The sequence below is a fragment of the Ursus maritimus genome, unplaced genomic scaffold, assembly GCF_017311325.1.
Source record: "Ursus maritimus isolate PB19 unplaced genomic scaffold, ASM1731132v1 scaffold_10, whole genome shotgun sequence".
Classification (NCBI taxonomy): domain Eukaryota; kingdom Metazoa; phylum Chordata; class Mammalia; order Carnivora; family Ursidae; genus Ursus; species Ursus maritimus.
The window spans coordinates 2,653,723-2,672,186 of record NW_024423344.1 but is presented as its reverse complement, the minus strand read 5'-3'; the positions used below and the strand labels follow the sequence as shown (position 1 = coordinate 2,672,186).

The window sequence follows — 18,464 nt, the reverse complement described above, 5'->3', positions numbered from 1 at the left end:
AAATTTGTGATACTAATGTGCATTTCATGTAACGTGTCTTTGCTTCGTGGCTTTAGCCTGTGTGTGAAGACAGTTATTTATGACTGCTCTTCAACTTGCAGTGAACTGAAAGTCTGTGCTCAAAAAGAGTAATTCCAATCTTCAGCCAAGTTCTGTTGGCTGTTAAAATTTCCTGGTATTACTTGAGGCTTCCTGAAGCCAAGAATTTTTTCATTGCACCCCAGAAATCAGATATTGTCTATTGCTGGACTGAAGAGGTGAGAATGACTGTAAAGATGGAACCATTGCCTTAAAAATTCAAGTTCTAACAAAATAATTGTTCATGTTGTATCAATTGTTTTATAAAATGTTTATAATACTGGTACATCCATTTGAATCAATGCAATGAAATTTGAAGAGACTATGACTTGAACTCTATAACTCTAGTTTGTTTCCTGGTTTCTTTTGTCAATAGAAAATTTTAAGTTCAGCCCTCAGTGGGAGCCACATAACTTGTTCAGTTAATTGAGTAGAGCAGCCAAGCATGACGCTTAAACCTTGGAATGTATGAAGTGTATGTGTGTTTCTGGGTGGGTATGTAAAGGAGGTGGTGGTAGGTATACTTTGTAAAGAAAAAGCTTTAGGGACGCCTGGGTGGCTCAGTCAGTTAAGCGGCTGCCTTTGGCTCAGGTCATGATCCCAGAGTCCTGGGATCGAGTCTGGCATCAGGCTTCTTGCTCAGCAGGGAGCCTGCTTCACCGTCTGTCTGCTGCTCCCCCTGCTTGTGCTCTTGCTCGCTCGCCCTCTTGTGTGCTCTCTCTAGCAAATAAATAAATAAAATCTTTAAAGAAAGAAAAAAAAAAACTTTTTTTTTTTTTTTAAGATTTTATTTATTTATTTGACAGAGAGAGAGACCGCCAGAAAGACAGGGAACACAAGCAGGGGGAGTGGGAGAAGAAGAAGCAGGCTCCCAGCAGAGGAGCCTGATGTGGGGCTCGATCCCACAACACCAGGATCACGCCCTGAGCCGAAGGCAGACACTTAACTTAAGTGACTGAGCCACCCAGGCGCCCCAAGAAAGAAAAACTTTAGGGGCGCCTGGGTGGCACAGCGGTTAAGCGTCTGCCTTCGGCTCAGGGCGTGATCCCAGCGTTATGGGATCGAGCCCCACATCAGGCTCCGCTGCTATGAGCCTGCTTCTTCCTCTCCCACTCCCCCTGCTTGTGTTCCCTCTCTCACTGGCTGTCTCTATCTCTGTCGAATAAATAAATAAAATCTTTAAAAAAAAAAAAAAAAGAAAAAAAAGAAAAAAAAACTTTAGTTGTAGTACATCTGTAAGCTCAAGACCGGCAGGGCAAGACAGTAAAGAGAAAGATATTTGATAAAGTTGTTAGGAAGTGGTTATAGAGTGTAACATGGTTAAGTAACTTTGCAGTTTGCTGGGTGAGTGAGTACATGTGAAGTTCAGCATTCTTCATTCAAAATCTGTTTTCTCTGGCTCAGTGGACAATTACTTTGTGGAGAGGAGATGTAGTGAAAAGGAAAGCATTGAAGCCAAATTATAAATTGAAATTGGGAAGTGGGAAGCATAAATTTGGGATATTTCAGTGATAAGAGGGAAAGCTATTAACTCACTTGCTGGCATGGCGATGTCCGTACAATATACACATGTCATCAGCCTTGCCCCTTAACTCACAAGAGGATGGGACTGTTTGAGAAGCCATGCCAACCTCCCCACCCAGTCGTTCTGATGGCCAGGAAAGAATAAATTGGTGATACTGTAGAGAGCAAGACAGCTGTCCAGCCCCATTATGTGCATTCATTTCATCTGCTTGAAAGAGTTTAAAAAAAGAATTAGATGAGGTGCATTAATATATTTTAAACCGTGCACGTTTAAAGTATACTTCTTTTTAATACTAACAGCTTTACCTCTATTAGGGTATTTGGAAGAAAATGGGCTACTATTACACCTTAAATAAAGATTCTTATTTAAAGAAGTCTTTAAAAAATAATTTCACTGTTTTATTTAATCCTTTGGATCATAATTTTACCAATGCAGTGTTTTCCTGACTTGTGTATGAGTCACCTCTGGTTTTCTCAATTTGCTGTGCTCATAGCACAGAACCAGTGTTTATGTTTTTACAGAATTCTTGCACTTGAGGTGGAGTATAGTTGGTTGAGAGTAAAGCTTACCTACTGTCATAACTGTTGTTCCATTTGGTATCCTTTGTATTGTTTAAAACAGTATTATTAGCATTAGAAGCATAACCAGATCTAATGTGCCAGGGGTTCAAATTGAACACTAGAGTAAGGCAGAAAAAAGGGATTGCCCTCTACCCCTTATAAGCCAGACAAGTCCCTGAGATGTTGGCCCATGAGCATTATTGCTAGATTAATTCAATTCCATAAATATTTATTGATACTTGCCATGTGCCAAGCATGGTGATTGATGCATATACATTCTTAGTATTAAGAATTTGAAAATTCAGGGGCGCCTGGGTGGCACAGTGGTTAAGCGTCTGCCTTCGGCTCAGGGCGTGATCCCAGCGTTCTGGGATCGAGCCCCACATCAGGCTCCTCTGCTATGAGCCTGGTTCTTCCTCTCCCACTCCCCCCGCTTGTGTTCCCTCTCTCGCTGGCTGTCTCTATCTCTGTCAAATAAATAAATAAAATCTTTAAAAAAAAAAAAGAATTTGAAAATTCATATGCATTTTTAAAAGGAAGAAAGTATATTGAAGAATTTGTAATGTTTAAAAACTCTGAAAATTGCAACTCAGGCTCTTGGTGTTTTTATGGGGGCAGATTTTTTCCCCCCAGTGATCTATCTATAGGATTCTTCTAACAGCTGCAATACTTGTCCACTAAATCAATTTCTCTTGGGGTCTTTTAGAAGCCAGGAATACTGTCAGCTGCATAGGTATGCTGAAGTTAAATTAATTCTTTGCCTTTAGGACTAGCTAGAAGAAAAAAAAAATAAGGGAATTAATTCCTTTTGCATTTAACACCCAAAGACTTCTAAATTTTTAAGTAGAGTTCGTGAAATTTTATTTGTGACATTTCTGTGGTTTTATCTATATTTCCATATTTGCCTTAAATAATGCTACACCAGGAAAAGAATCTAAATTCTTCCAACAGATGAATAATAGCATAAACTAATAGAGTTCTTTGAGTCTTTAATCTTTTGTATGTCCTTTCTTATTAATACTTTACACTGTGCACTACATATATTATTTGATCTGTCATTGGACTTGGGGGTTGTGCCAGTGCCTATAAATTTTAAACTTACTGTGAAGTATTTCATTCATATAAAGTAAAAAATTTCATATGTATATAAAAGTTATAAAAAATTATAAAATGAACAACTGTATACCAACCTCCAGATTAAGAAATAGTATATCGATAGAACCTTTTTTTATTCTTACATTTACTTGGAGTTTTCTTCTCTCCCTTCTTTTATCGCAGGCACGTTTTTGTCTCATCAGTTACTTCTGCCAAATGATATTTTCATCATGTCTGCAATAGAACACTGCTAGTGAACTTCTGGTTGGTGTTCTTGGCACTTTTTCCTAGCCTCTACAATCTCTGATTGTTTAATTTGTTTTCACTCCCAAGTCCTTGTAAAGAGGAATATAGTAGCAGCAGCCTCAGGCCAGAAATATGGAACGCAAAGTTAAACCAGGTTGAGGAACTTCTTTTTTTTTCCCCCCTAAGATTTTATTTATTTGACATAGAAAGCACAAGCAGAGGGAGCAGGAGAGGGAGAAGCAGGCTCCCCGCAGAGCAGGGAGCCCGATGCGGGTCTTGATCCCAGGACCCTGGGATCATAACCTGAGCCAAAAGCAGAGGCTTAACCAGCTGAGCCACCCAGGCATCCCAGGTTAAGAAACTTCTTAAAGATTATTCCTTAGAAATAAAATTTTCTGTGTGAGAATGAATTATCCATATCCATCTTACTTCATTTTTTATGTCTGAATCATATGCTTTTTTTTTTTTTACTAACTCATGTAATTTATGTTTACATATGAAGAAAATACTGATGATCAAAGAATGAGCTTTTCAATTTCATGGACAATTTTTGGAGTTCTCATGTTGGTTATTTGCTGTTCGTAGAAAAAAGCTCTATTGTAGTGGGATGGATCATACTTAAATATCTGATAGTAACCGTAGTCCTGTAGTAGTTAGGAGTAGATTTGGAGTTGTTTATAGCATAACAATCAAATTTAGAACTACTCTAGCATGAGATGTATTTTCAATGCAAGAGTTATCTTATGTACTTTTACAGTATCTGATATTAGGTATACGTACACTCAGACTTTATTATTTAAAACAGTTTTAGATTTATAGCAAAATTGAATGGAACATCGGAGTTCCCATATCCCATCCCTCCCCCCCTACTCCTACAAATGCAAAGGGCCTCCCCTACTATCAACATCCCCCCACGAGTGTGGTAAACATTTGTTACAGTTGATGAACCAGGACTGACACATCCTTATCCCCCAAAGTCCATAGTTCACATTAGAATTCACTCTTGGTATTACATGTTCTGTGGATTTTGACTAATGGGCAATGATGTGTATTCACCATTACAGTATCATACAGGATAGTTTCAGGGCCTTAATCTTCTGTGCTCCACCTCCTTACCTTACCCCTGGCAATCACTGATCTTTTTACTATCTCCATAGTTTTGGGGGTTTTAAAAACCATTTTATTTATTTATTTGACAGAGAGAGCACAAGCAGGGGGAGCAGCAGGGAGAGGGAGAAGCAGGCACCTGCTGATCAAGGAGCCTAATGTGGGGCTCGATCCCAGGAACCTGGAATCACGTCCTGAGCCGAAGGCAGACGCATAACCGACTGAGCCACCCAGGAGCCTCTACTATTTCCATAGTTTTTGCCTTTTTCAGAATGTCATATAGTTGGAATCAAATAATAATGTTGGATTTTAATTTCTGAAATTCAATTCAGTGTCAAAAGGGGGGAGCAGATTCACATATACATCTTTATTTTAGAAAGCTTCATTTAGCAGCAACTTCATAAATAACCACTATTTTTTTTACATTCACACAGACATAAAAAAAGATATTTTTCTATGGCCGAAGGGCTCCAGATTCACTCCTCTATACACTTCTAAGTTAATTATGAGCATTGAAATGTAAGTGCTGTTATCATAGTTTGATTACCTTCTTCACCCTCCATTCCCAAATGGAGTAAAGTGGGGTCAAGTAGTCTCATAAGCTCTAAGCCCCTCTCCAAAGACTTTCTGGCAGCAGGCCTGACAATACTTAGGGCATGAGCACATAGTGTCTAGCTTGGACTCCTTCGTCATCCCTGTGCACGTGCTCTGGCTTGGCTGCTGGGTGTTGGCCAGTGTGGCCATGGAGCAGCGCCAAAGTATTATGAAAAAGCACTTGGTTAGGTTTCGGTTCTCTGTGATTAGACTGAAAGATTTAGTTGCCAATTGTCATCAGCCAAATTTCTCACACTTTGCCTGATGTGTTACTTGTATTGGTATTCAGAAGGAACCAGAAGGCTCTTTAGAAGTTTTTAGTTCTTAATTTAAATTACCATCTAATAGGGGCTCTTACAGTCTGGTTTTCTGCCTTGTCTAATATCAGGGCTTTATAGGAGGGATTATTGCTCTTTCAATAATATAAAAACTTCTAAGGCTTTTACATCTTATTTGTACTTTTCTATATATGAATAATTAAACTATGATAACATTCATTACATATGTACTAAAGAACAACAAAAATAGCTTTAAGAAAATGTCCTGCTTCTTCCTTTTGAAATCCTGGAGGTCAGAGGATGCTATTCCATAAGTTCCTCTTACGATATGTTACCAGTCTGTTTATTTTGGCAAGATAAACTGTTAAGACTTAACAAATGATGTCTGCAAAGCACGTGCTTTGTTAAGTATATAAACAGGCCACAGATGTTTCTTTGGGAAGAAACTATTTTATTCATCTCTCTAGTCTAGTGCTTTGCTCTTAGCATTCAATATATTTTGTTGAAGGAATAAAACCACCCTTTTTTCCTGCTGCTAATAACACATTGAGCACTGTGCATGACCATTTAGCACTGTGTTTGTTCATTTTATAGATCTTTTCTTTAGTCCTCAAAACCACTGTAGATGATTTTATTTATTATGTCATATTTGATACAGGCAAAATATAAAATACGTTGTGCTAAAACGTCAGATCATGAGTGAATCCATGAGCCAACCCAAGAACATCACCAGTACTGCAGTCGATGGTACCAGTGTACTCATCCCAATCCCATGACCCCAGCTTCTCCCCACTTCCACCCCTGCAAGAGAAGTGACCACTGTTCTGAATGTTGTCATTCTCTTGCTTTAGAAATTTTGATCATTTCTACATATAAGATATATCATTGTGTGAGTGTTATACCACAATTTTTCTCCATTCTGCTGTAAATGAACTTTTGAGGTTCCCTTTTTTGCCACTTCAAACAGCATTACAGTAAACATACTTCTGTGTTTCCTAGCATACATTCATGAGAGCTTTTTTAAGGCCTAAACCTAGAAATGGAATTTTTGGTTGATAAGATATGTAAATGTTCAGTTTTACAAGGTAGTTCCAAATTGTTTCTGAACTGATGGGACCAATTACATGTTCAGCAGTGATGTGTGTGAGTTTCATTGATCCATGTCTTCACCATCACAGTTTTGCCAAACTTGTAAGTACACGACATGGTCTTAATTTATATAATTAAGGTGCTGGTAATGTTGAGCATTTTTTCATATATATCTGATTCCCGTGGTTATTCCTTTGAAATGCTTGTTCAGTCCATTGCCCATTTCCCTATCAGGTTGTCTTTTTCATACTGTTTTGTAGAAATTCTTTATATATTCTGTACCCTAATTTTTTGTCAGTTATTTGTTGCAGGTCTACCCTCCCAGTTCTGTGGCTCTTCTTTTCACTTTATGGTATCTTTCTTATTATTATTAATTTGGAATAATTTTAGGTTTACAGAAAAGTTGCAAAGACAGTACCCTTTACCTAGTTTCCTCTAATTTTACCATGTTATATAACGATGTTACATTTGTCAAAACTAAGACATTAACATTGGATGCATTATTACTAACTAAACCATTATTACTAACTAAACTTACATGCTTTATTTGGATTCCACTAATTTTCCATCACTCATTTTTGTTTTGGAATCCAATCCTGAATATCATATTGCATTTAGACTCTATGATATCTTTTGATGAACTAATGTTCTTCATCTTAGTATAGTTGAACTTACTGTCATTTCTTTTATGATTGGCATTATTAGGGGTGCCTAGCTGGCTCAGTCAGTAGAGCAATGCGGCTCTTGATCTCGGGGTTGTGAGGTAAAACCTCATGTTGGGTGTAGAAATTACTTTTAAAAATGATTTGCATTATTAGTTCCTTGTTTCAGACAACTACTCTTCCTGTGTTTTCTTCTAAATGTTTTAAAAGTTTACCTTTCATGACTTTACCATCTTAGACTTTAATTTTGAATATGGTATTAAGTAGGGATCCAATTTCCCTTTTTTTCATATGGATAACAGATTTTTATTTATTTATATTTGTATTTTCCCCATTTTTATTGAGAAATAGTTGACATACGTTGCTGTATAAGTTTAAGATGTACGGCATGATGGTTTGATTTACACATGTGTGAAATGATCACCATAATAGGTTTATTAGTTAACATCCATCATCTCATAGATACAATAAAAAGAAAAAAATTTTCTCCTTGTGATGAGAACTCTTAGGATCTACTCAAACAACTTTCCCATATATCACACAACAGTGTTAACTGTAGTCATCATGTTGTACCTTACTTCCCTAGAACTTATTTATCTTATAACTGAAAGTTTGTGCCTTTTGACCACTTTTTTTTTTTTTTAAGATTTTATTTATTTATTTGACAGAGAAAGACAGCCAGCGAGAGAGGGAACACAAGCAGGGGGAGTGGGAGAGGAAGAAGCAGGCTTCCAGCAGAAGAGCCTGATGTGGGGCTCGATCCCATAACGCCGGGATCACGCCCTGAGCGAAAGGCAGACGCTTAACGACAGAGCCACCCAGGCGCGCCCCGCCTTTTGACCACTTTTAACCAATTTCTCCCTCTCACCCCCACCTCTGGTAGAACAAATCTGATGTGTTTTTCTGAGTTTGGTGGGGTTGTTGTCGTTGTTCTTCTTTTTCTAGTTCCATATATAAGTGAGATCAGTATTTATCTTTCTCTGACTTATTTCACTTGGCATAATGCCTTCAGGGTCCATCCATTTTGTCATAAATGGTGGGTTTTCCTGATTTTTTTTTAACGGTTGAAAAATATTCCAGTGTATATATTATATACCACAATTTATTTATTTATCTATTAATGGACACTTAGGTTGTTTCCATGTCTTGGTTGTTGTAAATAATGCTGCTGTGAATGTGGGGTTGCAGATTATCTTTTTGAGTTTTTATTTCCTTTGGATATATTCCCAGAAGTAGAACTGCTGGATCAAATGGTAATTCTATTAATTTTCTGAGGGTCCTCCGTCCTGTTTTCCATAGTGGCTGCTCCAATTTACGATCCTACCAACAATGCACAAGGGTTCCCTTTTCTCCTAATCCATGCCATTATTTATTATCTCTTGTCCTTTTGATGATGGCCATTCTCACAGGCGTAAAATGATGTCTCCTTTTTGATTTTGATTTGCATTTCCCTAATGACTAGTGATGTCGAGCATCTTTTCATGTACCTGTTGGTCATTCTTATATCTTCTTTGGAAAAATGTCTATTTAGGTCCTTTGTTCATTTTTAAATTGGATTATTGGGTTTTTTTGCTATGGAGTTCTATAAATTCTTTATATTTTTTGGATATTACTCCCATATCAGATTTATGGTTTCTAAATATTTTTTCCCATTCCGTAGTCTTTTCATTTTGTTGCTGGTTTCTTTTGCTGCCAGCCACATTTACTGAATAGCCCTTCATTTCTAAATGATTTAAAGGACTATTGCTGTCATATATCTAGTTTTCACATAAAAGTGGCTGTTTCCTGAGTCCTCTAATCACTTCCATCAGTCAGGTGTCTATTTCTGCACCTATATTTCGCTTTGTTCTAAGGGGATGTCTAGGTATTTGATAGGACATGCTCCCACCTCACCCCGACTCCCTTCCAGTTCTTCAGAAGAGTCTTGGATGTATTTGGCTTTTCTTCCATATAAATATGTCAGTTCTTCCATATGAAATTTGTGAATTTGTTAAGTTGGATTGTGGTAGGGATTATGGGGAATCTTTAGTGAAGAATGGATATCTCTCAATATTAACTCTATCCGTAAATCTGGTATTTCTCTAATTCATTGTCTTTATTTTTAAAAATTTTTTTTATTTTAAAAGATTTTATTTATTTATTTGACAGAGAGAGACAGCGAGAGAAGGAACACAAGCAGGGGAAGTGGGAGAGGGAGAAGCAGGCTCCCTGGGGAGCCCGACTCCGGGCTCGATCCCAGGACCTTGGGATCATGACCTGAGCTGAAGACAGATGCTTTAACAACTAAGCCACCCAGTCACCCCTAATTCATTTAAAGGAATACATTTTTTAGTACCTTATGTTTTTGTTACTATTGTAAATAGTATCTTTTTTAAACTTAATTTTTCAGGTTGCTGCTGGCATAGAAGAATGCAGTTGGTGTTTGTATATTGATCTGGTATTTACTAACCTTTCTAAATTCTTACTGGTTCTAATATTTTGTCTTTAGAATCTGTTTAGTCTTCTGTGACAATTATATCATCTGTGAATAATGATAATTTTGCTTTTCAGACTTCACAATCTGTATTTTTTCTCTTACAGTATAATACATGTCTTTTTCTTATTGTACAGTGTTGAATAGGTAACAGAAGACATCTTTTCTGGTTCATCATTAGGAATAATGTTTGCTCTAGATTTTTGAGCTATTCTTTATCAGAATTGCTAATAGGTTTTTGTAAAATATGATTGAGTATTAGATATTAAATGCATTTCTGCTAAATCTGTTATGAACTGAATTGCTTTTATGGATATTTCTAATGGTAAAATTACCCTTGCATTTCTGAGTTGAACCCAACTGGATGATCATGTATCATGGCTTTTTATGAACGGCTGGATTTGTTCGTTGTCAGAATTACAACAGCTCCACAGGTCACTCTCTAACACATTTTTTTCTCTTCTCTGGATCAGTTTGTATAAGATTAGTTGTTTTGTTTTTTGTTTTGCTTTGTTTTTTTACTAGTTCACTAGATCTCACCTGTAAATCTGCTGAGCCTGGTATTTTCTTTTGGAGAAGGATTAAAACGTACTAAAGATTTTAAATGGTTAGTTGTGGGAGTATTCAGGTTTTCTTTTTTCTTTTTTGATCCAAATACTAAGAGTGTGTCCCTTTTTTTGTAAGATAAGTTTTTACTTCCACTTTTTTCTTCACAGTTACAATTTTAATTTTGTTACTACTATCATTTCAGAATACAATTTTAATGTGAAAATGGAATATGCTAATTGATAAAAGTAATTCAAGCAGTGCATAAAAATTAAAATTCTTCAAAAATCCCATTACTTATCACTTTCTTGGCATGTCTTTATTCACACTTAAGGTTATAAATACCTTTTTCCCCCTCAAATTATGGACATTTAATACTCAATATTTTGATATTGGTATTGGTATTATGGACAATAATACTCAATTGTTTTTAAATCTTTTTTTTTTGACTAATGAAGTAAACCAAATCACTTGTAGTTTCACCTTCTGAAACTTACTATTAATGTTTTAATGTATTTTTCCAAATTTTAAGGCATACTAATTAGACTTAAATAAAAACAAAATCATTATATTATTATGAGCATTTTTTCATGTCATTAAAATAGTGTTAGAAATCATAATTAGGGAAATGGTTCATAAATTTGTTGGCATGAGTTTAATGCTGCAGCAAACATTCTTAATACAAATCACCATGTTACTCTGCTGATAAGTAGACATTCTTAAGTCAGTTTCACATTCAGTTAATCCTTCAAATGTTTTCTTGTTCTACATTAGGCCACTCTTCACAGCTGCTCTTCCACTAATCAGGGAGGTTAGAAGAGTGTCCATGATCTAGAGGGAAAGAGGGAAGGTGATAAGCATAGCAGTTGAAAATAACCTTTGTTTCATAGAAGATTTCTGGTGCCATTTAAAATAATCTTTTAAAACTTGCAAAAAACAATCAGCAATAAGAGTAGAAAGTCAAGATTAGAGAAAAAGAGCAATTGTGATATGCAAGCTAGAAGCTTACTTTTGTATGTAATAATAAATTTGACTCTTTAGATTTGAATTTGAAAGACTTAAAATGGGATGGGAGATAAGGTTCCTTAAGAGGATCTCATGCAAAAAGAGGAAGCACACGTGCTCCTCAGAGGAATTCTTTCTAATATTAAGGAAAAACTAAAGGTAGAAAAAAAATATCTTGCAAAGCTTTATAAAGGAGGCAGTGAATGATGTGGAATCCTCAGCCCCATGATAACAGATGATGCTTGAACAGATTTTATTTGGCTATTTTTTACGACATTCTTTAACCCTCTGTATACCACCAGCGTCTAGATTTTCAGTTTCATTTAAGTTCTTTCTTTTTTGTTTTGTTTTGTTTCATTGGATCCTGTTCGGAATTCAGAATTTTTTCTTTTCTGCCCATAGTAACAAAGAGGAGGAAATTGCCAGAATAAGACAATTTACAGTGATAAAACAAATTAGAAGATGAATGTAAAAAGATAGCATGCTAAGCTCTAATAATGATGATAAAATTGATAGTGTAAGTGAAATCAAAGATTGAGTTTTAGTTGATGATATCCTAGGTAAATTTTTTCAAATTCATCAACTCATGAGCAAACAGTGTATTTCCAAGGACAACAGGAAAATAGGGCATTCTCATCCAGTCAGTCATTCCACAGGAAAAACTTCAGATATTTTGTGGCAGGAGTTTGAGTTGTCACATATTGTTGACAGTATTCCTTTATTTTTTTAATGTTTGTGCCACAGAATTTACTTAATACAGTTTATAATGGTATTAGTGCTGAAAGCAGTATATACAAAGATGGTTGGAAAGAAATAAATGATGTAGAAATGAAAAAAATTTGGTTGAATTGATCATTTTCATAGGTATTTATAAATCTTAATGAATATGTTCTTGCATTTATGGAACCAAGCATATGGATGGCTGTCCTTCAAAAAATTATGAGCTATGAAAGTTTTCAAAAGTGTACTGCATTTTGATGATACCTGAGCGAGAAGAACCGGTATCCTCATTCACAAATTCCTTATTTGCAAATTCTCCCCCATGCTATTTGTAACCCCAGAATCAGCACTCATGGCACTCTCACGATAATTTGTGGACATGTACATGCAGAGATTAATGAAAAATGGGAATTGCCTGACATGCTTGTTCCCAGCTGAGGTCAAACAAGGCAAATGCTCTGCCTTCCTGTTTTAGCCTTCATATTGTAAACAAACTTTCATGTTCTCTAGTGCTACATTTTTTGCATTTTTGTGTGAAATGGGGTATTCTCAATTTTTGTCCAAAAATACTGAAGTTCTTCCTGTGCAGTGACTGCCTGGATAATTTCACTATTTGGGATGGCCTCTGAGTGCTGTGTTGAAGTGCTGTCTAGCATTCCTGNGTGCAAGATGGCTGTGAGGTGCCCTATGGAGCAAATACATGAATCCCATAAGCTTAATCAGAGATAAGTTATAGTGGTATTGGTAGTTCATTATTAGTGAATGAAGAGTATATATTAAATTAGGTGTCTGTAAACAGACACATAAAACTAGGTTATGCATGAAACAGGGTTATGCATTGATCTTATTCACCTTGACATGGTAGAAAATGTAGTGACTAGAGAAGGAACCTAACCTGTTTACTAACTCAGTGTTTGTGACAACTTTATAGAACACAAATAATAAGCATTAACTATTCATAAGATGAATAAGTTCCAGTTGGTTGCATTCAAAGAATTGCTCATTTTTGGTAAATATACTTTGAAGGCCAGGTAACTATGTGGTAAAAATTTGGGTTTTCTCTGTTTAAATCCTTATTAATTTATCTAATGACATTCTTTTCATTTTTCCTCCATTCTTATGTAAACTTTTCACAAAAGGACTTAAAATTTTTATATGTTTTAAAAGGTCCATTTTAGGGATGCCTTGATGGCACAGTCAGTTAAAGCGTCCCGACTCTTGGTTTTGGCTCAGGTCTGATCTCAGGGTCATGAGATGGAGCCCCATGTTGGGCTCTGCTCTCAGTGTGGAATCCATTTGAGTTTCTCTCTCCCTCTCCTGCCTCTCCCCCCACTTGCGTGCGCCTGTTTATGCTTGCACTCTCTCAAATAAATAAATGAATCTTTAAAAATAAATAAAAGGGCCATTTTACCCAGAAAATGGCGCCTTTTTTTTTTTTTTTTTTAGTTTTGTTTTGTTTTTAAATATACTGTGGGTTAATAAAAGCTGAAAGCATAAGAAAACACAGTTCATCGGAAGTAGTTCACATAGGTGCTTAGATAACTGTGATCTGGGGGTACAGGGTAATCTGGAATACTTGAAATAGATCTTCCATTACTTTTCTTTTTTGAGTCATTGACAAATTGCTAGAATAACAGTTTGAGATGATAATCTTTGGTGAAGGTTCCAGAGTTCCGTTTTTGTAGGATGAGGGCCTGTTTGCTTTAGAAACCAGAAAAGCTAAGTTATAAATTAGACCTATTGACCTTTAGTGTTCCAGGGTTCACTACCTAGTGACAGATGTCAGAAACATGGTAACAAAATGTCAAAACCTTTTAAGGGTGAGTAGTTCAAACTCTAGTTCAAAACTCTATTCTTTAATTTATAACAAATTTCTTATGAGAGATGCTGTTGTTAAAAACCCTGAAATGATGTTTATCCTTTATGGCCTTTAGGATATTTTTTGTTTGCTTTTTGCTCTTCCCTGTTGGACTGAGTTCGAAAGCATGAAAGAAGGGTACATTAAGTTTCTGCACTAAGCAGTAGTGCTTGACACTAAGTATTCTGAGTTTCATTGAATAGTGATCTAGTGAGTTTGTGGATGAAGAAATTAATACATAGGTTAAATTATGTACCCAGATCAGTAATTGATGGCAAAATTAGGATGTGGATTCTTGTTAGAGTGTGAGAAAATTAAGTGATATGTTAAGTATTAAACACTTTGGGCTCCATAGAGGTATCCTTAATCTCTGTGTATAGACTCTTCCTCCTCAATATGACAGAATACTTTACTTTGAAGTTATTTTAGGATACAGCCTATACATGGTGAAAAACTTAATATCCAAGCCTGCATAATTGTTAGTGCCATTCCAATCTATATTCCTTGCTGTCTGCTTGGCTTCCCCACCCTCGTACTCACATACTTTGGTTTCTGTGAGTCCGCATGCTTCTGGTGTTCCTCCTGCCTCAGCATCCTCCCCAGACTCCTTCCTGTGTAGGCCCTATCCTTGTTTTTCTTTTTTGTTCTAAAGTGTTAGGGAACATCTATGAAGTTCTCCCCACATATTCTTAAATATGCTGATTAGGCCAGTCTATTTTCATCATCCTTCACTTTTTCTAAAATCATTTAAAAGTGTGTAGTAAGTACACATTTAGTATTTTTATTCTAACAGTTCTCTTGACTACGGAAAAATATTAATATGATTTTTATTTGAAAAGCACATGTTCCAACAAAGTACTGAACAGCCAGTCTTCTAAACAAGTGAACATTAATTCCTTTGTGCTTAAGAATTACTTAGATTAAGTTAGAAGGTTTAACAAAAAGCTTGTACATTTTTACTGCAATATTTGTTTAATTTTAAAGTGGGCTCAATTAGCTTTAGATTATTGAATAATTGGAAACCTTTGCTAAAGGAAAAATTCATAAAACAATTTGTACATATAACTCTGTAACTCTTGTTATAATTCCCATCTTATTTCTCTGGCCATTTGTTTTATGAGTGTTCTTTTCTCTTAGCTTGATAAAGATGACATGGTATACATGGAAGCATATGACAAATTGCTAGAATCCTGGCTAACTTTGGTCCAAGACGACAAACATTTCCATAAAGGCTTTTTTACCCAACACGCAGTTCAAGTTTTCAATTCCTATATTCAGTGCCACCTCGCTGCTCCAGATGGCACGAGGAATTTGGTAAGTTTTGAGCTAGATTGTAAGTAAAAATCTATTTCATCATAACTTTGTTTTGTCTATATTCTACTGTACATTGTGTAAGACTAGAAATTTAGGAGGTTCATCTTCAGATTTGCCGAGAGCATTAGAGAGCAAAAGTTACCCCATTTTCTAAATGAGTTGATGTTTTGTAGTTACACCTCTTCTCTTCAGTTTTCAGTTACCCACCTGTGTCTTCCTAGTTGTCCAGTGATACGAATGACTTAAAGATGTCAGATCTTTTCAGTGACAGAAGTTAAATTCTCTGGTGTGGGTGGTGGTTTGAGTGCAGTTTGCTGTGTTTATATATGTGCACCATGGGGTAATAACCTCCATTTCTTTCTCTTCTGTGTCTCCCTCCACCCTTTCTTTTGTAACTACTAGCGTTGTCATCATAGATAGATAGCAGGCCCTAGACCACTGGGTTGGCTCTGTCTACCTCTCCTTTTCATGCGATGTGCTAAAGTTATTTTATAGTGCAACAGAAATACACAATTCATTGAACAAAGGAATGCAGTTCCTCACTTTTTATTTCTTTCGTTGATAATAGACTGCCAATGGTGTGGCCTCTCGTGAGGAAGAAGAAATAAGTGAACTTCAAGAGGATGATCGAGACCAGTTTTCAGATCAACTAGCCAGTGTAGGAATGCTAGGAAGAATTGCTGCAGAACACTGTATACCTCTTCTGACAAGGTACACACAGTCCAAAGAAACCCCATGGAGCAAATATTCTCTATTCACAATTCCCTGGACAGCACATAAAGTGTTTAAAGACTTTAAACACCCCCACCCCGTATCCCAGCACACTGGAACAAATGGACAGAAACATACTCATGATTGCATTCCTTGGCTTGTACATTTGGAGCCCAGGCACTACAGCATAGATGGCAGAGAGATTGTGGAAAACATGGTATGAGAAATGATTTGACCCATATCAATAAAAACTTGGAATAACCAGTTTTCAAATGCCTGTTGTAAACCTTGATTGTTTGTAAAGCGATGTTTTAATTCTATGTCATAAACAATAAATCACAGTTCCTATATTGCTATGAGAACAGTTGTGTACTATAATATTTTCATATATGTGTTTTTGCGCTAACATCTTAATTTATGTTGTCTAATAAATGGAAATTACGAGTTGTTCTAGATCTTTGCTTATTGAGCTTTATGAAGCTTTGGGTTTTTTCCCCCCCTCTTCCAGTTTATTAGAAGAAAGAGTAACAAGGCTCCATGGTCAGTTACAACGACATCAGCAGCAATTACTTGCTTCACCTGGTTCAGGCACTATTGACAACAAAATGCTTGATGATCTGTATGAAGATATTCACTGGCTTATTTTAGTTACAGGTTGGTCGTTTGTTTCTTTTTAAAATGTAAATTGCCAACTGAGCAGTTTAAACTTCGTATGTTAAAAGGAGCTTCATGTGTTCAAAATAAAGGTCCATGCATACATTTGAATACAGCTGCTGTATATCATAGAGCTATGGATGCATTTTAAAAAAATACTGGCTAACTTGTATATTTAATGCCTATTGCATAACCAGTGTGTTATGTGGAATTCATTGCAGCCCACTGATTTAGTACTATTATCAGGTTTTATTATTGTTATTATTATTATCCCCATCTTGAAAATGAAGAAGCTGAGAGAGTTTTAAGAAACTAGCCCATGGTCACACTGCTATTAATTTTTGGAGCCAGAATGCAAATCTAGGCAGTCTGACTTTTAGGGTCTTCTTTTGTAACCATATTATCAGTGTTTCTGTATTTTAAATAATCGAGAAAAAAATCTTAATTTTTGAAAAGGCATTCCCAAATACTGACTTTTGATAGAGATAGTAGTAAGAGTTCCTATTACATTTACAGAATATATTACTGAAAATTATTAAAAGGTAGATTAAAAAGCCTACATGTCAGTATGAATTATAAAATTGGTGAATAAAACATTTGTCCTTTGTATTTTGAGAGTTAATTATCTGAGAAATAGAAAATTTCTTCTCATCAAACTTGAAATTAACATTTATAATTTACTTTTACATCAAGTTAATATGATGTATATAAATCAGATAAACTGAAAACATTTATAGTGCAATTTGATAAATGTAGATTTGTTAAGTGTTCATTTTTAATTTTTTTTAAACTGAAGGCTACCTCTTAGCTGATGATACTCAGGGAGAGACTCCGCTAATACCTCCAGAAATAATGGAATATTCCATTAAGCATTCATCTGAAGTTGACATTAATACAACACTTCAAATTTTGGGATCTCCAGGAGAAAAGGCTTCTTCCATCCCAGGGTACAACAGAACAGATTCTGTGATTAGGTAATATGAACTCTATAGCTGTGCTCTTGTAATTTATACTGTTTTATAAATTCTGAGTTGATGGGTAGATGACTCGAGTGTTAGGCACGTTGTAAATCTGATACGTGAAAGAAAATAAAACTTGGAGAAGCCTTGAAATAAACAAGGATGGCAAGTACTCAGTATATATAAGTAATGCCACTCTGGTGAGAATTGACAGCTATATCCTGTACTGAGGAAAACAAATGTAAAATTATTCTGAATACAGTGAGACTTTGAAGGGACATTTGATCTAAAGTACTCTGAACATATCCCGTGTCCATCAGAAAGCAGTGCTAACACGGTACAGGCACCCTAATGAATGAAACAAAGTATATGCGATTCTTAGGAACCAGGGGAATATTAACAAGTATTTTTTGTTTATAAAGCTAAAACTACATTTCAGTGGCTTTCTTAAGGAAAACTATGATTCTTACCTTATAAAATAGAAATATTTGTTCTGAATATGTGAAACTTGAGAGTCCTGTCAGGTGAAGTTAGAAGACAGTAGTGTGCCTCAGATGAGAATTCACTTTGATCTTCCTAGTAGTAGCGGCAAAATTTTCATTAATTCTTAATGGTGAAATTAAGGAGGGATACACCTAGACAAATATCCTCCTAAAAGTGTATTTGAAAACATTTTAAATTTCAGTATCTTTGAATTTAGGTTTCAGGCAGAGATATCAATAATGAAATAACATTGGTTTTTGTCAGTTGCAAAATCAGTAACTCAAGCAGTGTGCTGTCCCCCTCATCTTTTTAATTTTAATGCAAAAGTACATGGATATCATTTACACCTGTGCAGTAGAAAATAAGAATTTTTTTAAAAAATGACCTATTAATATCAAGGAAGTGTTTGGGAATTTATTTCCTTTATTGTTTTATTCTCTTGTTTGAAATAAAATATCAATACTCTATTGAAAAAGTTTTATTCTTTTTGGGATTACTATAGGCATT

General features: G+C 35.7%; 1 protein-coding gene across 1 annotated transcript in view; it reads left to right on the top strand.

Moving 5' to 3' along the window:
* Positions 1-18,464, top strand: part of XPO4 (exportin 4) — a 125,770-nt gene that overhangs the window by 83,173 nt on the left and 24,133 nt on the right. Inside the window, 4 exon segments of the mRNA XM_040621293.1 lie at positions 14,974-15,150; positions 15,719-15,861; positions 16,370-16,515; positions 17,312-17,489. Of these exon segments, the coding sequence (XP_040477227.1) occupies positions 14,974-15,150; positions 15,719-15,861; positions 16,370-16,515; positions 17,312-17,489 (644 nt within the window).